This window comes from Aythya marila (genome assembly GCF_965140915.1).
Source record: "Aythya marila genome assembly, chromosome: 11".
NCBI classification, from domain to species: Eukaryota; Metazoa; Chordata; class Aves; order Anseriformes; family Anatidae; genus Aythya; species Aythya marila.
Window position 1 is genome coordinate 11,695,286 of NC_139052.1, and position 27,803 is coordinate 11,723,088.

At 45.0% G+C, this 27,803-nt stretch overlaps 2 protein-coding genes across 12 annotated transcripts in view; one reads left to right on the forward strand and one right to left on the reverse strand.

Annotated features, from left to right (window-relative positions):
- The window catches only part of LOC309882202 (high affinity cAMP-specific and IBMX-insensitive 3',5'-cyclic phosphodiesterase 8A-like), a 166,063-nt gene extending 160,287 nt beyond the window's left edge, over window positions 1-5,776 (forward strand). For 8 of the 9 annotated variants that reach the window (XM_082769038.1, XM_082769034.1, XM_082769032.1 and 5 more), the window contains 3 exons: window positions 30-198; window positions 809-875; window positions 3,637-5,393. The gene's annotated coding sequence lies outside the window, so the exon portion shown is untranslated. Of the gene's footprint in view, window positions 1-29; window positions 199-808; window positions 876-3,636; window positions 5,394-5,648 lie in introns of those variants that run through there. The other variant, XM_082769031.1, reaches the window with a different exon arrangement.
- FSD2 (fibronectin type III and SPRY domain containing 2) lies at window positions 5,531-27,778 on the reverse strand. 3 transcript variants are annotated; one of them, XM_082769040.1, is made up of 13 exons: window positions 27,543-27,778; window positions 24,838-25,616; window positions 24,661-24,756; window positions 23,418-23,651; window positions 22,010-22,032; window positions 20,906-21,027; window positions 19,667-19,822; window positions 18,524-18,658; window positions 17,929-18,082; window positions 16,537-16,670; window positions 14,213-14,345; window positions 10,513-10,689; window positions 5,531-8,236 (listed from the first exon to the last, which is right to left on the reverse strand). In XM_082769040.1, the coding sequence occupies exons 2-13, from the start codon at window positions 25,573-25,575 to the stop codon at window positions 7,984-7,986; spliced, it is 2,355 nt and encodes a 784-aa protein (XP_082625166.1). In that variant the 5' UTR covers window positions 25,576-25,616; window positions 27,543-27,778; the 3' UTR covers window positions 5,531-7,983. The 3 variants fall into 3 exon arrangements, with proteins under 3 accessions (XP_082625166.1, XP_082625167.1, XP_082625165.1); XM_082769041.1 differs by having other exon boundaries at window positions 27,531-27,778; XM_082769039.1 differs by having other exon boundaries at window positions 27,232-27,778.
- Between the last annotated feature and the right edge of the window lie 25 nt (window positions 27,779-27,803).

Genomic DNA, 27,803 nt, shown 5'->3' on the forward strand with positions numbered 1-27,803 from the left:
CGTAATGGTTTGCCACTGCCACTTTACAGAGACACTGATCAGAGCTCCTGAGAAGCCAGAAATCCGCCCTCCCTCACCACCTTCACTGAACTTCAGCGAGGCTCACAGGAGAGCCCAGAGACACCACTGCGTGCACACCGTGTCCCAGCGCCTGTCCCCAGTGGTGGGTGGTGCCAGCTATTTCAGACACTGTTTACCGTAAGTAAGACTGCAATGATATAGGGTGAATGTAAGTGCTATGAACCAGGCAAGGTGCCCAGCCGACACACAGAGCCAGAGCCTGGGCTGGGAATGGCATGCATCACATCAGACAGTTTTGGGGCATAGTGAGGGAGAAAGCACCCAACTGCATGAATAGACAGTTCTCAGGACATTATCAGAACAGAATGAAATTCTCCTCACCATGCAACCAAGCCCTAAAACTGAGCAGCCTTTCCCAGCCCCTGAAAATCCATGCTGGCAGACTCAGTGCGAATATGCTATTCCTTGCTATGACAAATTGCTGACGTGCCAAGGTCAGAAAGCAAAAAGTTTTCTGCACTCCATCATGCCAGGAATAAAAAGAAAGAAAGAAAGAAAACAAAAAGCTTTGTTTTAAAATAAATGGTTTTAAATAAGCAAATATTCTTTTGAACCACCGTAGAGTACAAACCTAATAATATTTGTTAAGTAACTATCAGTGACATATTTAAGTCTGGCTTAGTATGTATTAGCAAAGTGGTATTTGTGCTGCTTTTGTTGTAACAAGAGTCAATAGCATTTCTAGAAGATGATCTGAAAAAAGGGTTTTTATTTTTTTTCCACTTAGTGTCACACAGAAATACCTGCTGAGCAGCAGACCCGCCTCAGGACTTTCAAGAAAAAACCTTCCTAAGGTACTGATTTCACTGAAATCATATTTCTCTTTCATTGGCTTAGTTCAGTTCATGTTCTGCCTCTGAAGTGTTATTTTTTACCCATAAATCCACTTTCTTTTATCACTATGGCTTTCTGAATTGTCTGCCCCAAGACTGCAAATGCAGCCCTATTATTATAGTCTATCTGAAATGCCACAGTGCTGTGGCTGAATAAAGTTCTAACACATTCCACCTCTTCTGATCAGCTGCTGCTCCCTGAGGTCTGGCAAAAACTAGGCTCACTGCTATCCTTGACTACAGCAAGGCTTTTTAGGGGGCTAGGGACCACCTCATAGGGCTAAAATGATGTGAGGCCCTGGGGAGGCTGGAACCACGACGGACTTGACCCAGAGGCTGCCAAGATACGCTAGCAATGTGCAGAAAGCCACTGAGGGACCAAGAGGGCGCAGCACAGCCTGAAAGCTGATGGTTGCTTTATCACATGCAGCAAAAGAAAAAAGTATCAATGTCTAATTTAAATTGACCTATGTAAATGTATTTGTTATTTTGTCTATCCTTTGATGTTTGCTTATTTAACTTTTGTAAGAGCCAGATATTAACTCTAGGGTTAATGTGTAGACAGAGGAATGCAAAGCAAGAGCAGTCTATAACCATTGTGATGCTGAGTTTAAAATTGTTGTTGTGAAGTCCTGCACTGGGAACAAAGGCTTTATTTTACGTCTGATGGGTGGTGAGGAAGTCAGAGTGCTCCTTAAGTGTCCTTTCCTGTATGTCAATACATGTTATCTCTTTGGGCCTGCTCAGAAATTTGGGGCTTAATAAATCATTACCATAGACCACATACTTCCACCTCCTTCTCCCTGCCATTGTGGGGTGTGGGTGAGGCGGAAAGGTTGTGCTCTGTGGGACCCAAGGGGGAAAACTGCAGTTTATAAATCAGGCTTGAGATACCCTGAATTCATAGTGAAGCTCTGCAGGGAAAAATGCCAGCTAGGCTTTTATCTGTATGCCATGGCATCACAGGTCGATACTGTGACTTCCTTCTCTTCTTTAAACCTTTCATGTCAGAGGAATCAAAGACCCCTACCTCCAAATTGCCTCAAGTTAATAACAGCAGGAACAGTAGTTAGCCCAGGTTTGAAAGAGGCTTTGCTTAGATACTGCTCTTTGGTAAGCCGTTTGAAAGGCAGTAGGCAGTGTTTGCTTGGAAGAGAAGCCTGATGAGCAATTTGCTTTTCTTTTGCTGATGCCAAGCAGAGCTTTGTTATCCCTAGAATATGGAGACCACAGAAGTGGTTTATGGCTACTGCTCGTTACTGCTGGCTATTTCTTTGCTTTGTGTAAGGATAAAAACTCATGCACGAAGCCCAGCGGCCTGGCCTCATGCATGACAGCTGCTCCTGTGCTGAGCCTTAGCAACCGCCTTGCCCCTCAGCTTGCTCTCCCATGGCTGTTTTTTCCTGCCTGGGACTGGCCTGGGAGGCTACAAGAAAGCTTTATAACTCAGATTATAAATGGTGAGGGCTTTCAATGTTCACTTCATTAAATGTTTTACTACCCAGGGAGCCGTGAGGCCTATCTGACCCTGAGTGCGCTGGCACATTAACCACGTGTACTGCAGCTGTCAGTCAGTGTGGAACAGAGACAGGAGGTGCAGAAGTGTCCGGGGCCCCTCCTGACCGTGTGTTTTCAAAGCCTGCAACTGGAACACAAGGAATTTTGTTTTAGGATCAAAAGAAAACCAAATGCCTCCAAAATGCCTCCAAACAAAGCCTCTCAGGTGCCACCATTGGCCCAACCCTACATGCATGGTTAGCGTCCTCACGGACTGTGGGAGCTGTGGGCACGGGGGCTGGAATACATCGGGAACTTGGCCAGAGCCAAGAACTCTCTTTAAAAAATAAATAAATTAAAATCACATCTCCCTCCTAAAAAAAAATCTGTGTTCCCCCGGGCAGGGCAGGGCAGCTGAGGGGGGCGGAGGCAGCGCCCGCTCTGTTCCGGGCGGGCAGGAACGCGCCAGGAAGCGGCGGCGGGGCTCGGCCCTCAGGAAATGGCGGCGGCGGCGGCGCCGGCCGCGGGGCGAGGCCGGGCGGGCCCCGGACCCCTCACGGCGGCGGCGGCGGGGACCGGGAGGCACCGGGCGGCGGCGGGCAGAGCCCGGACCTCCCCCCGCTCGGCTGCCGGCCTCCGAGGGGGCTGCGACGGGCCCCGGCACCCGGCCGCCATTTCCGCGCCGCCCCCGGACCGCGTGCCGAGGCCGGTGAGGAGCCCGGGCACTGAGGCAGGTGAGGATGGAGGCGCCGCTCGGCCCCGCGCCCCGGGCGCCTCATGGGCTGCCAGGGGCCAGCTCCGGGCCGGCTGCGCTGAGGGGAGGCTGAGCGCTGCCTCCGTGGTGCTGGGTGCCAGGGAAGGAGCCGGGCTGTGCGGCAGAGATCAGGCACGCCCTGAGGTTGCCCCGAGTTTCTTGCTGAGGGTTTAGCTGGAGGACTAAGAAAGTGGAGCCGGTGACGTTATATTGGCTCCACTGATACTATCCTCCTAAATTAAACGGTGGAAGAGCAAGGCCTGCCTGTGAGATAAAGTCGGGACCTACTTCCTCTACCTACAAGGCTTTTTTTTTCATGGTAATCAGAGCAGGTTAAAAGCCAAGTGTTTGTATGGAAAACGCTGGGTGGGTTTGATTTAAACAGGACACAATGCACCATGTTCCAGGGCAGTTGCGTTGCCTGTTGTTGCACTTAACGCTTCTGATGTTCTCACCTGTGCTTGCTCACAGCCCCTGGGTTCCTTTGTCCGTGGCTCCAGGACTGGGTGATGAAGGACACGACACGCCAAGGATTAGCCGAGGATTATGGTAACCAGTGTGAAAACTGTGCTTGTGGTAATGGGTGCTTAGCCCTCATTTGGTGTAAACCTGTTAACCCGTGCAGCCTTGTGAAAGGGCTTGGTGCGATGCCCTCCAGTGGCAACAGTGTGTACTGGTATTTTGAATCAAGAGGAAACAGAAGGGAATTGGAAGAAGTGGTCCTAAATATTTGATACCCCTAGATGCAAAGGTAGCTTGGGTCTTAGCACATGTGGTTTCTCACAGAGGAGGAAACCCTGTTGTTTTCTGCATGAGGCCAAGACTCCTGAGTGTGGTTTCAAGTCCCTTTTGTGCCACAGTCCCTGTGTTCCCTTGTCTGTGCTGTTTCTGTGTTATTACAGGATGTTGGGAGAACAAGGTGCCTCGAGAGAACTCTGGAAGGAGTGCCTAAAAACAGTCCAGAAAAAAAATCACTTTGATCTCTGGCAGAACCCTGCTATTGACTTAGCCCTCTGGTCAGCACAGAAATAACTGTGCTCAGAGGGAGAATGACTCTGGCCAGCCTGGTGATTTCAAGAGATGCTGGCGGCTTGCAGCAAAGTCTCAGATTCTGTTTCTTAATCTCCTCAGCCAGCTGTGGTTTTATTATATTTTTGCTGCCTTGCTCCCTGCTGTTCTGCACAGAAGCCTACCACAAACCAAATAAGATGACTCTCACTAGGTACCGAAGGTTAGGTCAGCATTGCCTTCTGGTGTTTCTGCCCACCATAAAGGGGTTTGGGTGTAACTTGTTCTAAGCCCAAGAGCCTCTGAGTAGCTCCTGCTGCTGCAGCATCTGCAGGGCTGTGCAGATCACTGCTGCAGATTGGGGCCAGCGTGTGGGAATCAGGTGGCCAATACCAGAGCTTTAGGCATGAGCCCCCATCCTTCACTGAAGACAGCTTATTCTGTGTGCCAGCAAGTGCATGTAATGAAATGAACAGAAAGAAAAATGTGAGCAGGTACCAGGAAGAATGTGTCTTGTGGCATATAACTCATCAAAGATAAAGGCAACTTGTTTTTTAATGGACCTTTGTCATTTCATGTAGTCTAGTTCAGCAGTGAGCCAGTGTCAGTAGATAGGCCATGGACGAGAAGAGGTTTTGCGTCCTCTGAGAGCCCTTTCAGTTGACTGCTCAACACAGCTCTCCAAGACGAGCACTTTACCCAGGTTTCCATCTAAACAGAATACATTTGATGTTAGTCTTCTCTGGGGTGCTGTGCAGGACCTGTTAGTGCCTTCTGGCTTTCCGAAGGGACTCCCCTTTTACTCTGAAGCACAGCTTCCAGTTCTGTGCAGGGTTTGGCCCTTAACAGACGTTTGGCACATCTCCCTGTTGGGTGGACTTACACAGAAGCACAAAGTTGATGTGAACATGCTGAGGGAATGGTCTGAAGCTGCATCGGGGAGGTTCAGGCTGGGTGTTTGGAAAAGGTTCTTTACTGAGGGGTTCGTTGGGCCATGGGGCAGGCTCCCCAGGGAACTGGTCACAGTACCCAGCCTGCCAGAGTTCAAGAAGCATTTGGACAACTCCCTCAGACATTTAGTCTGATTTTTTGGGGTGGTCCTGTGTGGAGCCAGGAATTGGACTTGATGATCCTTGTGGGTCCCTTCCAATTCAGGATATGCTGTGGTTCCAGTTTGGGTGCCTTACTGCTCAGATCAGTAGTCCCTGCAGTGTAAATGGTGGCCTTCTTGTAAAGGACACATACAAAGATGATTCACAGTGACAGTTTTAAAAAATTGAAACTGTTCATGCCTTTTGCTTTGCTGAAAAATATTTAAGTGACAAGGTTAGGATTCCTAAGAGAGGAGATGCCTGGGTTACAGCTGACAGGTGAATCTTTTATTAAAGAGAAACATGCAAACTCATTTCCTATCCTCTTTTCAGCCTGGCAGCTGATTATTGCTTATTTATTCTTTTTTTTTTTTTTTTTCCCAGGTATTGCTGCCTTAGCAGTCCTGTGCCATCCCTGGTGATGCCCACTGAGTCACGCTCTGCTAAGCAGGCTGCTCCTGTGATCTCCAGCAGATTCATGGAGCTGGCAACATGATGACAGAGCTGTTTGGTACCTGTAGAGTCCCACTTGTGCGGTGTCCAAGTACCTCATGTTTGACTCATCAAATCTAGCCTTGCAGCATGCCTGTGAGGTGATTGTGAAGCCCCTGGGACCCAAGTTACGGGGCTCTTGTACCACCTGAGGTGGACAGCTAATCCTGGTGCCAGAACACGGAGTGGTTTGAGCAGCTGGGACAGAAGCTGTTGGTGGGGAGTGGTGTGGTGGGGCTGATCACACCACGACTTAGTGCTTCCAGCGGAACCCTTTGGATCACCAGGCAGTCTGTCTGCAGGAAAGGTGTTCTTGGTGGGTGGGGGGTTCAGACATCCTAATACCCCTGCTCTGATACTTGTGTGTTTTACTTCCAGATGTCTCTCTAATTGTAAAGAAGATGGTGGCGCTCGATTTTGGCAGGTAAAAGTAAAACATGTTCCAGCGGGGGGAAGTTGGACCCAGAATCAAGGTATATGATTTTTATCCAAAGGGAAAAAAAATAGTGTTAAAACAACTTGGGGTGTGGTGCTATCTCAGCACTGTCAGATGTACACTGTAGCTGCTGTTCTGTGGTACAGCCTTACAACGTCAATAGGCTCACCTGGCCACCTTCTGTCCTGGGCCTTGGTGGTGGTTGCTGGCTGAGTCGCCTGTCTCTAGCAGACATGCGTTGTGCTTGCTGCAAGAAACAGCAACTGAAATTCTCTGGACTGCCCCATAGGAGGTGTGACAAGGTAATCCTAACAACCCTTTCTGCTTTGGAAATCTGTGACTTCCTGGTAGGCTGTGAAGCTATACTTGCATAGTTCAGTGTTGCTAAACCCACCTTTTTTTGTGGCTTGCAAAACAAATCGATACTCAAGAGACTAATCCTGCCGTAGCAGTGTATTCAGCTCCTGTTCACATGTTTTTCTGCAAAGCCTGTTTTGGAGAGACACATTTATTCTTTCTCTCAGCCAAATAGGAAAGAACAGACAAGCATTTGGCACACAGTTTACACCAAGTCTCTTAAGTTTTGCCAGGCTCTGTTTATTCATGTGGACCCTGTGTGTTGTAGGGACTACCTGTTCCTGACTAACCCCTAGAATGGAAATTTCGAACCAATGGTTTTTGTAATGAACGTACAATAAATTTATGGAAAAGCTTCTTTCTGTGTTAGTGAGTCTTGATTGAACTCAGGTAGTTTTGACATCCACAAGTGAGGCTGTTTGGAGCAGGACAGCCTGCTTGAGGGGCAGTGCCTGTCTCGTGTCTGGAAATGAAGTCTGAACAAGAACATTTCAGTTGAGTACTGGACTGCTGCTTCCAGCCTACATTGGAGCCCCTAGGCTTCTGGGACATGGCATCAAAGGTCAAAAGTTCTCAGTGCTGAGGGGGTGGAAAAATCTATGAGTATGGAGGATATACCAAGGCAGGGATGAGCATGGCCATCAAACAAACAAACAAAAAGCTAAAAAAAAAAAAAAAAAAGGTGCTTTAGACTGGCAACCAATCACTGCAAAACGCCTCCATCTGGTTTTGGTTTTGCTTTTTCCCTCACAAAAAGCATTCTTACAGAATGCTTCTCATTTATTTAAAATATTTGAGACTAGGGCATGGTTGAGTATTTCAATAAGCTTCACAGTTTCAATCCACTTACTGCGTATAGTATGCACTAACAGTTCACACACAAGGGAGGCGTTTTTGATTATCTCGTGTCACAGACTGTGTAGTGGCGAGAATACTTGATTGCGAGATCAGCTTCATGCTTGGAGTGTTCTCAGCTCTGTCTAGCAGCTGTACAGTGATTATGCATTTTGCTATTTTTGTTTTTCGTTTAATTTTTAGCTCTTCAGCAGACACGGGAGTGGAGTTTACAATTGCTGTAGAGTAAGGGAGTTCCCCAAGCATAAATGGGTACTGGGGGAAACAGTAATCCAGTTGCCACTGCTGCTTGGTAACAGTGTCACTTGTGGGAAGGATGGGAGTCCTTTCAACCCTCAGTGATTTGGAGAACAGCTCCAGGATGCTGATGGATCTTCTGACTAATGTTTTTCTACTGAGATCCTGCCTAAGATGAGAGGAATTGTCTAAGGCTTAGGCCTGGGAGCTTGTTTGGATCAGGGATATTTTGCCATCCTTCTTAGGAGAGAGCTGGTTTATAGGGAGTGTGCCTGAGCAGTTAATGCTGAAAAAGGGCATTTCTCAATGCTATATGTAGGTGTGGCAGCAGAGGAACACAGTTTATGGGAGGGCTGTCCATGGGGGTGCTGCAATGCCAGTACGTATCTGTAGGATACCAGGTGTTTCCAAAGCAAAGCAGGGGTGGACGTAATGCTGGAAGTGTGAATTGAACGTGTAAAGGTGCTGGGCAATATCAGCATTGAAAAATGACAGTCTGTAGTTCTCATAGTCCAGCAGGACACCAATCCTTGTGGGGGGAATGGTAATTCTGATGTCTGGTGTCATCCCGCTGTGCAGGAATTCGTATTTGTGCCTGTAGGCAAGAAGCACAGTCAGAAATACTGAAGGGTGCCCTGTTTCTCTCAAAGCGAAGCACTTTGTGCACGCAGGTATGTGGCAGGGTGTTTGTTCCACTTCACATGTGTGCTATGGACAGTCCCATCCCTCCTGTGTGCCCCGTGTTTACTACTCCTGCCCCTGCGCTGAGCAATGGCTGTTTATCTGCAGGTGAGTGCTGCTTTATCCCTCACGACCTTATCCCTCAGTGCTCAGATCTGCCTGACCCATGTAACAGGATGTAACAGGCCTTTATTTCATGTTCCCAGCTGGCTGCAAACGGCTGGGTGGTGACACTTGGGAAAGGATGAGGTCAGAGCAGACTGTGGGACTTAATTTTTCTCCTCTACTAGGTTTTATCTGAAGTTGTCCCTTACTGCATAAAGGAGCTGTGCTCTTTCAGGCCGGTTAGGCTTGCCCCAGAGCACCACTTGTCTCCTCAGCCTTGCAGCTCCACAGCTGTAGGCCCAGCCAAGGAGAGTTGATGAGGTGACTCAGCCAGGCCCTGCAGTGCTGCCCACTTGCTCCCTGGGGCCTGTGGTACTGAGCCCCCTTTCCTGCCAAAGGCACAGGAACTGGGAACTGCTCACGCCCACGTCTGCAGCAGCAATGAGGGAGTGTAATCCCTCGGGCAGAGACTGACTCAGAGTGTGGCTCGGCATCCTCCAGACCATTTGATTTCATTTTTCAAACCCCGTTCTCTAAATTACGTTTCTGGCTGCTCTTCCTACAAGACAGCTCCCTCCTCAGCCAGGGGGGTGTAGATGAGGAATTTCCAGCCCTCATTTACTAGAGGGTGACTTCTTTTAATCATGATTCCTGAGCTGTGGATTAATGGAGGCCGTGAAGGTGCACTGTACATAACTGCTTTGTCGTGAGGGTAGCCCTCTTCTTCCATATGCAATCACAGTTTGAGTAATGCTGAGGTCCTGTAACAGTTACTCAATCTGCTCTCCCTAGTGTGGCACGCTGCAACCAAAAATATGAGACTTCTATGGGAGCGTGTGCCTTTCTGAGCTGAAGTGAGAAGATTTATTCAGCTAAAGTGAGTTATCTGGTATTTCACAAGGGCCAGCTTCTTCACTAACCACCTCCTCCACCCACACTGCTCAAACCTGAGAAAATTTCCCTGTAGAGCTGGGTATGACAGTGACTCAAACTGAGCAATGGCCTGGCTCTGCATTCTCTTCCCTGAAGTCCATGCTCATTGCTTCAGAAGAATAAGAGCAAACCTCAATGTACCTCTTAGCTCAATGTAGCAAGCAAATCAAATTAGCCTTCCTGCAGTGTATGGAAGAGTCATTAACCTCAGTGGGTTTAGTCCCTCTCATTAAGCAGCACTTCTTGCTGTGTGGGAGGCAAATGCCAGCACTGCCAAGGACTTCGGTTGTGCGGCAGGCCGATGGCTGGGGAGTTGTGAGCAGCAAGCACCTGGGAGTGTGTGCTCCTGCCAGCTGAGCTGCATCTAAAACCTCTGTGTACCAGCTGGCAAGGACAGGAAGCTTTGGAAGCACGCTGTGCCATCATTACCATCTGCTGACAGTGTGCATGCTGGGGCTCTCAGGTGGCGTCCAAGTGTCCTTGTTCAGGGGGACCCAGCACCACACTAGCAAATCATGCAGGCTGAGTGGCGTTCAGACAGGCGATGGGAGTTACTCAGGGATGCCTGAGGCTTGCTCCTGGGTCCTTCACAGGGTGCCTGAATCTCCTGTGAGATTCTAAGGCAATGATGTTAGTTCAGTTGTCATTGTCCAGGGGAGAGCCAGTAGTCCCAGCGGAGGCATAAGGGGCAGCTGGCATTTCTGTGTGCAGGTGTGCCTGTCCAGTACCTCCATGAGAACAGAAGTCAAAACATGGTGCATACAGCAGTGTTTAGCTAGGTTTGTACTTTCTAAGTGGCATGGATCTGTTACTGGCTGTCTTCCCACTGGGGTTTTAGTGACCTATAACAAGGCCTTTATAGCTAACTTCTGTAATGCAGATTCTGTTCAAATTTTTGTTCCTGGGACTGCCTCTTTCAATGTGAGAATGTCATAAAGCAGTAGGATGTGCTTAAAGGTTTCAGTATCCATTCAACACCGGATTACAGTGCCAATGGTGGAATAATCACAGGCCCCAGGTTAAGTGTTTGGCTGGGGCTTTGATGTAAGATCTCCAACCACCCCTGTAGGCCTGAGCTCTCTGCTGCTCTGTCTGCAGGTGTACATGCAGGAGGTGTTGTGTAGGAGACCTGTAGCCTCCAACAGCTCTTACCTTGATGGTGTGATGATGTGCCTCATGCACCAGGATGAGTTGTTTGCCCCCAGATAACCATGTCTTGGAGTGTTTTCAAAAGCCACGCCAATTCTGTACTCTGTATCTTCCTCAGCTTCCACCTCCCAGTAATGCTTCCCTGGGAATGGGATCAGACTGCCCAGAATCCCAATGCACCTGTGAGAGAGACAGGAATATGCTCTGGCAGGGACTCTTTGCAATGCTATTTAAAATGTTTAGCTATGTAATATACCTGGATGTTACATATCAATAAATAGTGTTGTTTCCATAGTGCAGCGCAGATTTTTGATGACAGTGAAGTCCACATGCTGAGGAACTGACAGGTTTCTTTGTGACACCGACCCTATTTTATCTTTGGGCAGCTTTGTATGAATGAATGCCCTGGGCACTTTCAGGACTAGGGAGAATAGCATCCTGTGCTGCCTGGGTTGTCTGGGGAAATTTTTACTTGCTAGAAAAGAAGAGTGCTCTGGTAAACCCCAGTGTAGTAGGGAAAAAATCTACATGTTTTGTGTTTTCTTCCCAAACAAGCCGGGAAGAAATTTTATGTCACCCGCTATGAGGAATGGAGCACTGTAACAGTGTGAAACTGCTGGGGCAGCTGGGGAGGGGGAGGCCAGCCAGCGATGTGGGTAGATAAACCACCAAGAATTGAACATGGTAGTAGGGCTTGGAATATGCTTGGGTACCTGGGCAAGTAAATGTTTTGACAGTAGATTTTGGCTTCTATCCTAAAAGGTAGGAACCATAGTCTGCTATCCTTCGTGACAGGAACCATGTAAAACAGATACTTAAAAAAGATGTCTGAGGGAAACTGACAGAGATAACACGCCACAGAGACCCTTCAGCTTGTTTTACGTGAACAGTCTGTAAGTCAAAGGAGTTGGTACCTTTGAAGAGGCAAGTCTGCAAAAACAGTTTCTGAAGCAAGAAAACTGGGCAAAAGGACCCAGCTCAATTTAAGAGGGCAGCATGAGTCCTGTAAGACTACACCCCAGCTTTGCTTCAGAAGAAGTGGATAGTGTATTAACTGTCATTGCTGCATCACAGGGCATAGCATGTTTCAAAACACACCTGAAGATTTGGATGTGGAGTCACAGCCTCTATATTTTTGAGGTAGAATTGTCGAAGGATGTAAATTACAGAGGCAAAGGATGTTGCTGGCTGAGCTTCTCTACCTCCAGGTAATACCAAGAAATAACTGCACTCAGCATGCTGAGGGCCTGATGTGTAACAGGCACAGCAAGGGTGGGCTGTACTTTGTGCCACCCCAGCAGCAATCATGTAAAGTAAGTGTACAGTTCATTAGAAGTGCATGTGTGTGTCTTGGGAATAGCTTAAAGGCTGCTGAAATTGAGCCTGAGAGAGGCTGTGCTGCTACAGCTCGAAAAGGAATGATGCAAAATGGATGGACAAACATCTGTGAACAAAATATTACCATAGTAATGAGGGTTGCAAAGCGACCAAGGCAAACCTGAATCAGACTGCAGGAGCTGCAGTGGTTAGGAAGCACATAAGCCTTTTGGAGATCGTGTAAACTTTAGTAAGAAGAGTTTGCAATGTAATCTTGTGTGAACGTTAGTCATTTCAACTTGAGGGCTTTTTAATTTTTTTTCACAGCATCTTGGCATGAGTGAGGCTTCTGAGAGTTCACAGTGGCATCAAAAACAGCCTCAGAGTTCAGAATGAGATGAGTGCCAGCTCTGGCTGCTTATGTGAAACATAAAAGCACCCTGTGGAAGAGTGGATGAAATCCCATTTAGGATCATCATGATGACTTTCATGAAGAGAACCTTCTACCTCCTGTCTCTTTCCAACCAAGCCCCCTCGTAACATCGTATGGCAAAAACAGCCTTGCATTTCCATGCAGGGGCTGAGTTGTGAGCACATATTGCCCTGCATCTGCAGTTGCCCGTGCTGCTTATATGTTGTTTCTGTGGTGCTGACTGGAAACTGATGCATTTTGGCAAGATGAGGCTCTCACTTTAATGGCAAAGGGCCTAATTCTGTTTCAAAACTAATAATATGAGCTAAGCAAAGAGTTGACCAATTCAGCTATATTTTTCAGCAAGGGATAAGTATTTGTATCCCTCTCTTTTTAGCATTTGCTTTGGTGCATAATACCTGTTTAAATTTAGCTCAAGGTGCCCAACATGTAAGTAGATTTACACATAAATGTGGCTGTCTGCATCTGTAATCCTCTTTGCTAACGTGCATTGACTTCCATGGGATGCTTAAATTCCGAAGATTAACAAGGGAGAGAGATTCCAGCTCACAAAATCAATGACAGCTGCTGAAAGCCCCATGACCGTAGAACTATGGAGTGGGCTGGGTTAGAAGGGACCTTAAAGCCCGCCTAATTCCAACCCCTGCCATGGGCAGGGACACCTCCCACTAGACCAAGGTGCTCAAAGCCCCATCCAACCTGGCTTGGTCATCTGCAAACTTGCTGAGGGTGTACTCCATGGCACTGTCCGTGTCACTGACCAAGATGTTAAACAGTGCTGGTCCCCATAACGACTCTTGAGGAACACCCTTCATTGCTGGTCTCCACCTGGACATTGAGCTGTTGACCACAACACTGACTGCAACCATCCAGCCAATTCCTTCCCCACCGAGTGGTCCATCCAGCAAATCTCTCCAATTTAGAGACAAAGATATCATGGGGGACAGTGTCAAATGCTTTGCATGAATCCAGGTGGATGATGTCACTTGCTCATCCCCTCTCCACCAATGCAGTAGCCGTGTTGTAGAAGGTCAGCAGATTCATCAGGCACAATCTGCCCTCAGTGAAGCCATGTTGGCTATCACCTCCTTATTGTCCATGTTCCATTAGACACTTCCTGGAATCTATTTTTAAAATGTCTGTGCTCTGTACTACACAAGCCCCTTTCAAACAAGAGGCTCAGGTGCCCAAAGCACCAATTTTATTTTTTTTTCTGCCTGTTCTGTAGTGTTCACTGTAGTGAACAAGTTTTACATAAGATGCATTGAGTGTCTTCCACTGAACAGAGCTTCATGAAAACAGCTCTCAGATCACAGGGTGAAAATGAGACGAAGGAAGGATGGGCAGACTCATGCACATTATGCTCAAGGCTGCATCACCTTGGCAGCTTGCAGAAGAAGGGGCAGGGGAGAGGGAGCAACAGCCAATACAGAGGAGCAGCTCCTTGAGTCTTGGAAATCTGCAAGTGCTAGATCACTATAATTAAAGAGAGACTAATAATTATGAAGATTATTTTAAGATTTTTAAAGAGTAAATGGATTTTGATTTTTTTGTGTGTGTGTGATATTTATCTAGGTTCTTTGGGCTTTGTAAGGAATTAAATGGGGAGAAGTTTCAGAAATAAATAGAAGTTGTTACACACATCACACAAAGAGATGGTTTAGGTTAAAATAAGTCTGATTTTCTTAAAGGTATTTTATAGTCCTTTAAAATATCTCTGGATAAGTTTACAGTTGTCTAAAATTGAAGACAAACATAATTTGTGCAAAAACCAAGATGGAAAAATCTACTACATCGTCTGGAAGTTTTACTTGATCTGTGCCTGGCTTGGAGATGAGAAGAGCTGCAACACCAGCACACCTTTTTAGTGGAGTTGAATTCAAGGTAGGGGTGTGTGATGGGTGAAGCAGCCACAAACCACACGTTAGTTGCAACTGAAATAATCTTGTGTACCTTGTAAAGCTGTTATCATAGACAGGCAGATCGCACTCCGGGTTTTCCAGTTCATCACAGGCAATTGTAAATCCATCATCCAGGATTGCCAATAAAGGATGGGCTGTGTCCTCATTAAGACAGAAGTAGGTGCCTGCGAGAGAGAAGAATGTTTGAGAACTCCAGCAACTCCTTAAGGCATTATGGTTTGCAGCAAGGGTGTGGGGGAAATGTTAGGATCCACAAAAAGATTAACAGAGTTCTGGAAGGAATTTGGCTGACATTGAGAGGACCAGGTTGTCCTGTTTTGAGATTTTTCAAATAAATGGGTGTTAAAGGAGCAACTCACAGCTTAACACTGTTAAGTTACAGCTTTGTGAAAAGCAGAAAATGGGCCTTAGCCTAGTTTTAAATCCAGCCAAGGCTCAAAGCTGCAGGCATTTCGCAGGAAGCAGCTATTCAAAGATGACAGCTCCTTCCTGCAACAGACTGTCCAATTCCGTCATCTTCCCCAGAGCTGAAGTGATATATTTTTAATCACTGAAAGAAGAAGGGAGAGGTTTAAAGCCCTCTCCATGGCGCCACTCTTCTATATACATGTAAATGCTGGGCACACCAAAGAGAAGGGATGACTACAAAGGTGCCACATGCAGCACCCCAGCGTGGGGCTCATTCCCCAAGGGCCACCCAGTTCAGCCTTCTGTCTTCACGGAGTGCGGGCTGGATGCGACTGATGCTAACAGCCCTCTGAGAGCCTTCCCCAGCGGGAGACTGCTGCAAAAGCTGCTACAACACCCCCAGCAGTGTGTGCCCCCCTCTGTCCAGGAGTTGTGAGGCCTGGGAGAAAGCTGCCTGACCAGCGCAGCAAACATCCCTCGTGCTTCAGCAGCTCCTCCCCAGAGCAGCCCTCAGAGAGGCAGGTCGGCTACACCAGCCTGAGATGAAAGCACTTCTGCCTCGCCACCTTTGGAGATGTCATGAGGCATGTCTGGCACACGGTGCTTGGCTGAGCAGGCACCAGGGCTGCTGTAGTAGTTTGTGTTTGTGCATCAGCCCCAGCAAGGAGGAACCAAAGGTCATTCCCAGCGCTGGAGGTGAGTGCTTGCAGCTGACAGAACAATTTGCATCGGCTGTTTACATAATGTAGGCTCTGAGAAGATAAATCTCTGTGCTAATCCCAAATTAAATCATTATAATCAAAGTGCAGTTACTTCAAAGCAAATACAACACAAACAATGACAGCACAATTATAGGCATGTGCTGCTGAATACAGACATGCTGTGCTAGCAAAAATGGTAATGTCAAATACTGAGTTTGATTTGAGTAGCTGAAATAGACACAAACAATAGTCGCACGAGTCCTCCTCCCTCGGGATGTAACAGTGACTATGTCTTTTCTGGGGTGTCACCAACGTGTAGCAGGCAGATGTGTAATTGACATGCAGCCAGAGCTGTGTTAAAGCCTGTTCAGGGACTAATGTCTTGCATGGGTGTGTGGTCAGCCTGCTGAATAAGCAAAATTTGAAAATCTCACACGAGGTAAGTGCAGAAGAGAGACAGGTGTGGTGTGAGTGCATTTGTGAATGACATGGGAGATTTGAAACAGCCCAGCAAAGTTGCAGCATTGTTATAGCTGTGTTAAAGATGAAAATGGGTGTCTGTAATTATAAGGCACTAAAATGAGCTCTGATTAGAGGTTGGGAAGTGAAAGGGCTTCCAAATTCCCCTTGGCAGAGAAGCTTAATGCATGTCCAGTGGGGCACTATGAGCAGAGAGGATAATACAATACTGTGACAGTTACCAGAAACCAAAACTTTCAGCTGAAAGCTGGACTACCTTTTTCCAACAAATAAATAGATCAGCCTTCAGAGCTTCCCCCAGCCAAGCAGGAGATGTGCTAATATAGACACAGGAAGGTTTCACATACCCACATTACTCTGGAAAGTGCTGACTGCCTCAGTTATACCTTCCAGCAGCAGCATTCAAGGTAATCTCCAAAGTAAACTGAAATCACACCTCAGCTGTCTTCCCTGGTGTGTCAGTTCTTGGCAAGCTGGTGATATCTGGGGACACTGGGCTGATCTACTCCTTAAAAATGTTTAGAAATCAGAAATTTTCTTCTCAAAAATAGTGGGCAAAAAAAAAATGTTTTTGAATAACAGAGCTAAAGCAATGCACTTATTGTTACAAAAAGACTTTTTTTTCATTTCTAAAATGTTACCAGATGTGTAATTAGATGTAAGAGATTAGGACCTGATCCAGGCACCATTGGAGCCAGCAGGAAGCTTTCTGTTGGGATAATAGATGCTATGGTAAGCTGCGGGAGTTATCCAAGCTGTACAGTACCTGTGGTGTGTATCAGGACAGGCTCGCTGCTTTCACTGGAACCACCCAGGTTTAAGGCTCTAACACAGATGCGATAGCTTTGTATTGGCTGGAGGTGAATTAGGACTTCACAGTTAGGAATCCCAACAATAGATCTATAGAAAATAAATCCGAGGAAAATGATAGGGTAGAGAACAAAGGTGGGCCTTTGAGATTATTTTTCTGAACAACAGAGAAGAAATTACATGATCAGCTTCTCTTATAACCTTCAACAAGATTTCAGCTTTACTAGTAAGTTGCCAGAGGTAAGAGAGACTCTGAGATTTTTACATTTGTTTCTAAGCTTTTCCCCATGCCCTGTATATTCATTTTCCATTAACAATTATACAATTAAGTTTACTGAAATGAATGTTTATAAAGGTAAATTCTACAAAAGTAAAACAAATTTTAAGTTTGCTTCTCGTAAGTTGTCAAATCCAGTTCCTAACAGAAGTTGCTGCCAAAACAGAGGTCAGGGAGAAAATATTATCTTATTTGACTGCTCACAAGTAGACATCATATCTTGAATTTTTATATGTAAGCTTCATATGGAAAGATATTTCTGCAACTCTAAAATGGGAAATGTCCTTAAACCATTTCCAGCAGAGAGTAAAATTGAAAAAATACCACAGGCTGTTCATGGATAGTGTGCAAACACAGAAATCAAATTCTTTTAAATAATTTGTTATGAAATATTCCCACAACCATCACTCACAATTGCATCTAATTATTTAAATTCCATTTAAATTTCCCATATACTTAATGGATGAACTAACACATGCAGCTTGTTTTTCAGGGAGAGAGAGGGTATTTCAATGCCATTGTAACAGAGCTAGACTTTTGTGATAGGATTTTATGATTTTATATATTTCTTCCTTTTGGCTGGGCTAAGTCATAGTGAAAAAAAGGAAGAGCAGATTCACAGGTGTATTCTTTCACCATACCCTGAGATACTGACATGCAGAGCTAACCCTTGCAGTGCCACTCTGGAACCTCCAAAGCCAAGTAGTTTGGGGCTGACGTTAGTCCAAAAATTTTTTTAAGACTCAAAAGCTTGAATATGTGTGCCTGATCCAGTTTCTGATAATGTCAGTACAGGTATTTCCTAATCACAACTGAGATTTTCTTCTCCCTACCCCAGGCAAATCAAATCACGGGCTACTAAAATGCTTCATGTGGCACAAATCATTTCTTCAGCCCTGTATGGTCCACAGTTCCCCAGAGGTTGTTCTGCACATACTTGTGCTTGCACTTTTCTGAACACATTGGTTTAGGCTTTTGACCAAAGGGTCCTTTCTTACTGCTACCTGGTGTCACATGACTTTAAATGGTTTCATCTCTACATATTGTGAACTTGATAGAATAGTGACTCACTCAGTAATAGTGTCATCATTTTCTTCATCTGTCAGCTTGGACAATTCAACCATGTAGGAATCAACAGGGTTAATATCTCTAGATTCCCAGCACACCAGTGCTGCATTTTCACAGCTTCGTATCTTTTTACCCTTAATTATAGGTGGCGAAGGAGCTAAAAAGTAGGCAAAAGAGCAATTTAAGAAATTGCTTGAAGGTGTTTGCAACAAGCATGCTTGAAAGAATTTTAAAACATAGAGCAAAGTTGTTTACTCAATATTACATGGTTAAAGAAAGCTGCTTCCCCAGTGGACAATAAACAGCAGGCAGGGTGTTTAACAGTACTATTCAAAAACTTCATTTGGACTATAAAGGTTCCAAGATAATTAGTCAGAAAAGGGATGTATAACTTGTCTCTGTGCATGCTCATTCTCTTTCTATCATTGTTTTTATCTTTGCCATAAAGGTTCATCCCTTTTCTGCTCTAAGATGTCAAAGATCTCTGGAATGAGTGTTTCAAGGTCTCACTCTGACCTGCATTACTGACATAAAGTCCAAGGACTACCGTGAATTTCACTATGAAGATCCCATAGTCATATGAGCAAAATACATTTACCTGTTACATAAACAGCTCTTTCACTTGGTGGACTGATGCCAGAAGCATTTAAAGCACTGACCCAAAACTCGTATTGTGTATTTGGCAACAGATTAGTAATGGTGCAGTAAGTTTCTTTGACTTTTAGCATATGCTCTGAAATGGAAAAAACAAAGTATTTAGTGTCATTACACAGTTACCCGCCCTTCCCCAAGGCCTCCTCAAATAATGGGAGTTGCAGTTTATTGTTTTGTGTGATGAGTTCAAGAGCTCCTTTGCTCCCTACCCTTTGACTAGGCTGCTTCACCTAAGAACTGACAAATTGGATAATGCATCAGCTTCTGTAGGAGCAACATCACTCAGAAAAAAACAAACAGAAAGGTATGTCAACCACCCATCACTGATTTTTTTTTTAAAGACCCTGCACATTACCACTCTGGGGATGCTATCCATACAGCTCTCCCCAGCAGCAGGATGAGAGCTGAAGCAATTTCAATACTATTTTTTCATTTTTTGTTTTATAAAATTTGGACAGTTCTGCTTTTCTTTCTGAACTGGCCATTTGGCACTGTATAGGCTTCTGCTTGAATCTGAGAAGTGTCTGGGTGTTTGCAGTAAAGGTTCTGAAACACTACTATTAGAAAATGCAGTTTTATCATAAAGCTGAGACATTTTAGAATGGTTCTGTGGTTCTTTTTTGGGTGTGTGGGTGTTGGGGAGTTGCTACCTATTATTAGCATTGAGATAAACTGTAAAATGACTGTGGGGGTTTAAGTGGGCGTGCCGATAATAGGATGATTTGCTTTCTAAAAATACCGTCCTTTGCAGTGGATGCGGTGTATGTGTCTGCTGCAGTGTCTGCCCCTCAGGAAAGGGAATGCTTCTGTTGGGACCTGACTGCATCCACTGCCCCTCCTTCCCACTATTGCTATCCCAGATGCTCCCATGATCCTGTCTTTGCGCCTGTGATGGGTCCTGATGCAGCTGGCAGCATGACAGACCTGGCAGGGAAAGTGTAACAAAGCTGGAAGCAGGAGCTGTGGTGGCACATATGACATTTTGGTGGCAGAGTAGCTGCTGAAGGGGCACTGATTGCCACTTTGGAACAAGCTGTTTTTGCCAGTGGGGACCAAGGTTTTCCCCTCGGGTCTCAGCCTCCTTTACCTGCTTGCTCATCACCGTGCCTCTCATTGCTCACTGGTTTGTAGCACAGCTGGTAGCACTCGACAGTGTCATCTGAGAAGAGGCCCCAGCAAACTCTCAGTGAGGTGCCAGTCGCTGCATTGGGAGCCTGGGGATTGATCACAGGGGCACAAGGAGCTGCAGAGGGAAAAATAGATCGGTTTTTGAATGTACGTGAAGCATGATCTGTTGCTGACAAGCAAACACTTCTCCTCCCACAAAAGCATAAACACAAAGCCTAGGCATTGAGTGGAGTCATGTTCCTCTCACATGGAGAAGAGTTAGGAGCTGACCCAGTAAATAGCTGGAGATGAGAATCAGGTCTCTGGTATACAAACTCTTCTTTCTTCAAATCAAAATCAGAACAACAAAACAACAAAAACCTCAGCTCACTCCTCTGTAAACTTCACCACCCCATCTCTGAGAGCTGCTGTTCCCCAGCCAGCTAGTACAGCCCTGCAAGAGCAGCATCCAACATGTACTGCACTCCTGGGGGCCAGCCCTGCTGCTGAAGAGCCTCGAGAGGAAAGACGAATGAAAAGCTGTCCAACAGAGGGTCAGCAGCACAAACAAGCAAGTGGTAAATGCTATTTTCCTTTTAAAAACCACTGTGTATGGGCAGGAAAAAAATGCATATTGTCTGATTATTTCTGACTATTTGTGGTGTGCCAGAAAAAGTTTACTCTCTCATTTTTTTTTATATTTTTTTTTATTTTTTTTTTATCATTAGGAATTTATTTGGATTTTGCTTTGTTTCCTGTGGGTGACAGGAAAACATTTACTAAATAGCAGAGGAACAAAGTGCTGAAATCTAGTTATTGAGAGAAGCTGGAAAGATTGTTTGATTGGTATTGTTCTGGTATCCCCCTGTGTTTTATTCAAGTAACTACAAGGAAAGACAAGTTATCACCACCTCAGCATGCCTGACCCGTCATCAAAAAGGTGGGTGGCTTTGTGAGTCTTCTAGGAAATCATCCAGCAAAAGCAGGGAACTAGAAAGTTCTGGTAATTTTATACTAAAAACAAGTGAAAAAAAATACAGAAATAACTTCCAGAGTCTCTGCATATATAGGAAAACTAAAAATATCTAGAAGGCAAGTTAGGGAGAAGCTAACTCTGCCTTTGCAGTTCTCCTTTAAAAGAAGTGATGGACTTCTGTTTAATACATATACTTGATTGAATGTAAACAAGTCTTAAATAATAATCAGATAGGAAGAGTACCTGGAATAGTATTAATGGAGTTCATTAGTTGTTCAACTTCTGAGAAATCTATCTTGCGCTCTTCAAAGTCTGGCAGTGTTGAAAGCTCTAAATCCACTTCTTTCCTTAAGAATTCTTCCAGTCTATAAATATTAAAAAAAAAAAAAAAGTCTAATTGGGAGTACCATGGTATTGGAGATACCATTCTATGATATCTATTGTTTAAAGGAAAAGAACAGCAAGCTCTGAATTAACAGCTGTTTCCTTAAAACAATGTTTCCATAGCTGTTTAAAGCTCAGCCTTCCCATGCCCTTTGCTTGGGTGTGTGGCCACATCAGATCAGTGTCCAAGATGCCAAACGCAAGCAGCTGGATGCAGACGGGACTGTGGGACCATGCTTTGTGTGGCCTGTGCTGCCACAGAGCAGGTGCGTGGGGTTTCCCCTAGCACCCCCCTGCAGGATACAAGCCATTAGCTCCTTGGCTTTCATCTAGTTTTTTAGAATTGATGACTCTGTTACTAATCAGGATCTCATGGTTTTAGGTGTTGTAACTTTGAAACAAAGGAGTATCTTTTCTGTATGTTTTCAAAACGGATGCCAATCAATTTAAATATGTATATATATATAATGTAAATTATGTAGTCTTGCTTAAGATTTCTTCCAACTCTTTCAACATCTTTCATGATCTGCCTTGAGCACTTACAGCTTGACTTTCTACCCCTCTGTATTAATGCATAAATTAGCTTGTTAGTAATCTATTTAGGGAGATTGGTTTTAGGCAGATTTGTATCCAGGGCCTTTCTTTCAAGATCTTTAGGAATCCTGTTTTTCAGTCATTGAAATTGGTTCCTTATGACTCAGCTGAAAACAGTGATTTATTCATGCTCTAACTCTCCTTCTGAGTTTTTCTGGAATTGGCTCAAAACTAGTTTTGAGCGTTAAACTTCCTAGAGCAACTTCTCTTGCAGCAGTTTAGACAAGAAATACTAAAGGTTTCCATAGCTCTAGTAGCTTAGGTAAAATCTGTGTGCCTGAATGGAATATAGAACATGCAAATGTCTGCAATAACAGCTCCAATTAGCAGGAAGAAATGTGACACAAAAATCCCAAACTGTGATACTACCTGTCAACCATGGTTACTGCTGCCTGTAGAAAAAAAGAGAGTGTGTGTTAAAGACAGAAAAGATGTATTTCTTGCATCAGGCCAGAGAAGACTACATCGTGCTGCTGACCTGTCTTATATGTCCCAAATGCAGCCCTTGGGGTGAGCTAATTGGCTCTCGCACAGCTCTAGGAGCAAAGCTTTCTGTGACAGCCCATTCAAATGGACGGGTCATGGGGCATTTCCAATAAGATAACACGCAGCATCAAGCAGGGAGCAGCATCTGCCCAGCTAGGCTCTAGACTCTTTCCTTCCTCAGAAGGAAAGCCAACAGAAGACAACAATGGTTGGTGAAAATAACTTTGTGAACGTTGTCTGTATTGGAGGTAATCTGAGCATTCCTACCATAATTTGCCCAGCCAAGGGCCACACTGGGAACATCCCAAGAGACCAAAGGCCAGCACTGATTGCAGTCAGTGTGGCAAAGAGTGGCCTGGAAGGCAGCCATACAGCCCCTGGAGGACCTAAGCAGCTGAGAGCTCATGAGCAAGAGCTATTCACCACTTGGTGCTATGCTGGGGAGAGGACCCTCAGCCCCACCCCCCAAAAGATTGGAACAGTGGTTATTATGGATGATGTAGAACTGTTTATGAGATAAGGAGAAAATAAAGTTATTCCCAGAGATGCAGAGGAATGGAAAAGTCAGCTCATGAAAAGAGTTCATCAGGTTGGACTGCCCATGCAAGTCCTTCCATTGGAATGGACAGGAGGTGTTTGAGCGCTTCATTTACTGTCCAGTTCAGAAGTTGCTGTAACTTTGCTATAGAAATACTCCCACTCATCCAAGTTACAGGACAGCTTACATTAGAGCAATCATTCATCAGTAGTGAATTTTTCCCCCTATTATTTTTCTACCTTTTAAGAGAAATAACTCTCGACACCTCCTCAACAGTGGGATTCATCCATCACTTTGCAGGAGCTCATAATGTATTTAGTTTGGAGCCTCCTGTTCAGCTGAGCTGTCCAAAAAAATGAGCAAGGAAAAGAAACATCTTCCAAAGTAGATGCATCAGCCTGCTTCCTGTGAGCCCAAGACAGAGCAAGGGAGCTGAGCCTGCGTGGGGCAATGAACGCTGCTAAGTGTTTCCACAGTTTCCTGAGGCAAGTTTTTTTAGAGTTATCTTCTCTCTGAATCCCAGTAAGACTCCTAAATCATTGCATATCCAAATGACAAATTTCTGCTGCCACTGCATTTTGGCCCCATTGTGTTGCCCCATCAAGTCATTGCCCAATGCCAAGCACCTAGAGCAGTGACAGCACTCAGACTGGGAACCCCAAATACTCTCTAGCAATGAAGTAGACTACCTGTAGACTACCTGCAAGCAGCAAAAAGCACTTAGAAGGGGCCTTGACAATCAAAGCTCTTTACCTTCATAAAATTGGCTTTGTCGTTTTCCAGGTAAAGCTCCTGGGTTGTGTCTGTCAGCTCCTTACAGGTGTCAAGATGTTCCCCACAGCTGACGAGCTGCCCATACAATGCTTCCAGCTTCTGCCTCTTCTCTTCCCCCAGAGCTTCCAACTGTTCTTCGTACTTCTGAGCAAGCACTTGCACTGCATCGTTGTAATGCACCTCGAAGTTCTGCTCCTGCCTCCCAAAATTCTCCTGCAAGGCATTTGGGGTTTTGTTCCTTGGTATCAGACCTGATCTGTAACTCAGCCAATGAAAAATGTTTCTCAGGCCTGCCTAAAATTCTCCTTGACAGTGATGCAATGCCAGTACACAGAAGATGTTATTTGACTAACTTGCATTTTAAGTGTTCATTCTAATATTTCTCCCTCACTGAGGCACAAGCGTGTTGGATTTGGTTCCAGACATGATAAGAGCATCAGAAATTATAATAAAAACAATGATGCAAAGCAACTGTCTCCAACCTAAGCCTAGGGAGCACAACTTGGGCTAGATCCTAGCCCTAATCTCTCCAGTATTTCTACCTACACAACCAAGCAAATCCTTCCACTAAAGAAACCATGGCAACCCAGTGGGATCCATGGATTCACTGTGGGGGAGCTGAGCAGTTAATGCTGGTATCTTCACTTGCTGCTGGAGAAAGCACTAGGAAGGAAGATTTAAGGAGCAGGCAAGGCTTTATTGTCAGCAGCTGCCCACTGCTCAGGCACTGATGTCCTTCTGTGCCACATGCAGCAGAGAAAAGACAGTAGGTGCCTTGAGTTATGGCTTCCATCTGACTTGCTACCAGCTGGACCCCTTCCCCCAGGGCCAAGTTGACATGAGCCAAGCAGGAGCACAACCCCTGAAGTGCTGTCTCTCGAAGCAGCTGGTCCAAGGGTTTGCCTGGATCTGTAAATGAAACCGAGTGAGTACAAAGGGTACGCTGTGGATGGATTGGCCACTTCAAACTAAGACAACCTGGGTGGGTATGGCTTTATTTCTGAAAGCAAGTTTTGTGCAAAGGTTTAATGTTGTTTTACCAGCCCACTTAAAAAAACAATTACAATGAATTTTTCAGAGTATCTCAGTCTAGGCAAACCCCAAGATAACTCTGAGTTCTGGTACTCTAATTACTTACCCCTCTAACTACTGAATACTGTGACTCTGTCAAAACAGTTCCAACCCCAGTACCAAAGCGTTAGCCCAAGGAGAAATTCGTTACCTCTACAGTGATGAAGATTTCTTCCAAGTGACTGGCAAAGTTTTCTATTTGAGCAATCTGTTCTTCCAATTTGCACATGTTTTTATGAATCTCCTCCTACCAGAAAAACCCACCATGAGTCTCAGCATATCCAAACACTGTTTTAGAGGCACCACAGCACACTTGCTCTATTCTTACCTTCTCGCTTTCCACGGCATTGGAGAGCTGAGCCACCTCATGGTCCCTGTGCTCACCAAACAGTTTGTCAAAGGCCCGGATTGGCATCTTGCAGGTAGAGCAAAAAACATCTGCTGTTTCCTCCTCCTCGCTGACTGCCTGGCTGCTCCGTTCATCTGACATGCCACCGCTGCTAAGCCCCTCTCTGGACCATGTGCGGCTCTCAGCGTCATCCTCTGCTCTGGCTTTGCTCTGATCTTCATCTTGAGAAGCCTCGCCAGGAAGTCCCTGTTGCTTTGTACTTTGATCTTTCACGGGAGAGCTGCTTTTTGATGCACTGTATACAGAGCCTTGTGATCCTGCTTTTTGTGTGTGAGCAGGTGGCCATCTTCTCTCCACCGTCTGCGGATGTCCTCCAAGAAGCTCAAGCTCTTTTTCTTTATCCTCATCAAGTCCATACATCTTGGCCAGCTCTGCAACCTCCTTTTCCAAGTCATATCCAGCTTCTTGTGAGTGCTGAATTTTTTCACTGCTCAGTACAGGTTCCTTTCTGCTATTCCCCCGAGATCTGTCTGCTTGACCGGATGGCTCCTCGGGAAAGATATCAAACCTTTCCTTTGATCCATAAAGATCCATGTGATAAAATATCAAGCCTTCAGCCTCAGTCTCACTAGAATCTGCAATTGGTGGGGAACCTGACTGATCAGGCAGCTGGCCACTACTTTCATATTGTCTTGCCCTGCCAGATCTGGCTGACATTGGTATCCTCAGTGAGGCTTTTGGGATGATGACTCTCAGCCCTGTAATAGAAAGGAAAGATCCTTAGCTACATACTTTGATTTCAAGCATGAGTTTTTCTTACTTAAAAATGTATAGATGGAATAGGTTTGTACGACGACTGCTCAGGGCCTGGAAGTATTCATGGGAAAAAACAAAGCTGGTAGCGTCATTTCCTATCAGGATGCTTGGCTTTTCTTGCCTCTGTGTCTTTGGTGTGTATCTTCTGTCTTCTGAGTGGCTCATCTGTGTCCCTGACATCCAATTTCCAAACTGTGGAGTAGTCCTGTCTTCAGCTCAGCACTGCGACTGTGCTTCAGGTATCTTGTGCAGTTCACCCTTCTGTTTACCCTTCAGCTGCTGGCAAGCACTGTCACTGTACTGTCACTCAGGCATCCTGTAGGAAGCCCTCTCTTGTGACCCATAATACATTAGCAAATGACCTGAAAAACCCTGTTCTCAATTTTTCAAGTGATCATTCTTGAAATTGAAACTTGATGTTTCTTTTAACTTTATTCTGACTCCAGGTCTCCAAACCTTTCTAAAAAACAGGGATACATACTGCCCTTTGGGGGTTTGCAGGTGTGAAAATATATTTTTTTTCACATAAAAGAAGTTCACAGAAAAAGATCAGCGATGATCCCCATCATAGCATAGAGTTACAGCATAGAGTTACTAGGAAGCAAGGCAGGCCATTGACCCTTGAATTGAGAGAAGTTTGCTCTGACCCAGAGCTTGCACACTTTATCCATCCCATGCAACGTGGGAGGTGTGAAAAGAGCACATGGATGTGAAATATCAAGCTGTATGATAAAGCAGATGCATGTGGGACAACAGGTATGCAGACAATCTTAATGCTGACTCCCCAAGCCCACTCCTTCCCACCCTCCCACTATTAATAATAGCACATGAAATAATGCTAGTACAGGGAGACCACCTGGTGCTCTGTCAGCTGCAGTGTTCCCACAGCCCTCCAGTGCTCAACAAAATTGTGGATACAAAACTGCTCGGGTCCATTTTCCTAGGAATTTGCTACTACGATCAACAGAGTTCATGGAAATGTTTCAGCCAAATATTGAGGAATCCATAGTTGTACGTATTTCTAACTCAGTGAAACAGATACAAGCTTTGAAACCACTTTCTCACAGAAAATAAAAAATATAAAAGTTCAGTCACTCAACAAGGTTATCAGTGCTTCTGCAGCTTTCACATAAGCTTTGCTTTCAAACTACTTTTCACTGTCTGTATAGTTTCAAGTACTTGGTATCACCTCAAATTTATTTAATCAATATTTTACTAATATTCGTGAGGATAACAGAGCTAACAAAGTCAACAAATTCAGTGACTTATTAGAAAGCAACTTTTTGAGCTGGTGAAAAATGGTAAGAAACTTCCCATTCCCCAGTTTGATATCAATGACTGAAAACAGTCCAGCCTCCTGGGGCTGTAAGAAAGCACACAAAGACGTTCACCATTCTCTTGTAGCACTGCAAACATGAATGTGAATTCTAGAGGTAGCAATATGTTACAGTAGACAAAAACATTGAAGTTATGCAGAAATACTATTTATGGTAAAGGTGATAAAATAAATCATGCAAATTCTAACATACTGAAGAGAGAAAATATCTTGAAACATACCAGAAAATGTTGTCTGGCTCCCCAAAAGACTTTTTTTCCCATAATGGTAACAATAAGGCTTCCCTTAGAAGCTACTACTAACTAAAAAAGTGAATTAGCAAATATTTTTCCTACCAAAATGAAATTAAATTATATAAATTAGAATGAGCATAATTAAGCTTGTCTGGAACCCTGCTGCCTAAATAAGATTTTCAGATTATGTGTTTGCTCAGTTTACAGAGACAGATACAATTACAGTGAAGAATGTTTAAGTCCATCACCGTCAATTATCAGAAATATACAGCAAACAATGTTACTACCTAAAAACTTGCCTTCTATCTTAAGACGTCATAAATTCTTCTGATAGCTCAGATGACATCAAACTTCCCATTTATTTCCCCTAGTAAAAATTAATTCACACAAACGCAATTCCCTGCCACTTTCCTATGACTGCAGTTGGAAGACTTATTGCAGTAACCCTAGACCGCCTCTTTCCTCAGATAGGGACATGCCAGCAGTGAGCAATGGCACAAATATAGATGTGCCCCGGCTGTCCTTCAGCAGCATGCTACTTGAGTGTCACCAGGGTGAAT

Coding starts and splice junctions, on each gene's coding strand:
- FSD2 (XM_082769040.1), bottom strand. CDS start 25,575: ATGTCAGCCAGATCTGGCAGGGCAAGACAATATGAAAGTAGTGGCCAG. Junction 23,652..24,660: donor AAATCTTCATCACTGTAGAG/GTAACGAATTTC, acceptor AATGCCTTGCAG/GAGAATTTTGGGAGGCAGGA. Junction 14,346..16,536: donor TGTCCTGATACACACCACAG/GTACTGTACAGC, acceptor TCTCTCTCGCAG/GCACCTACTTCTGTCTTAAT.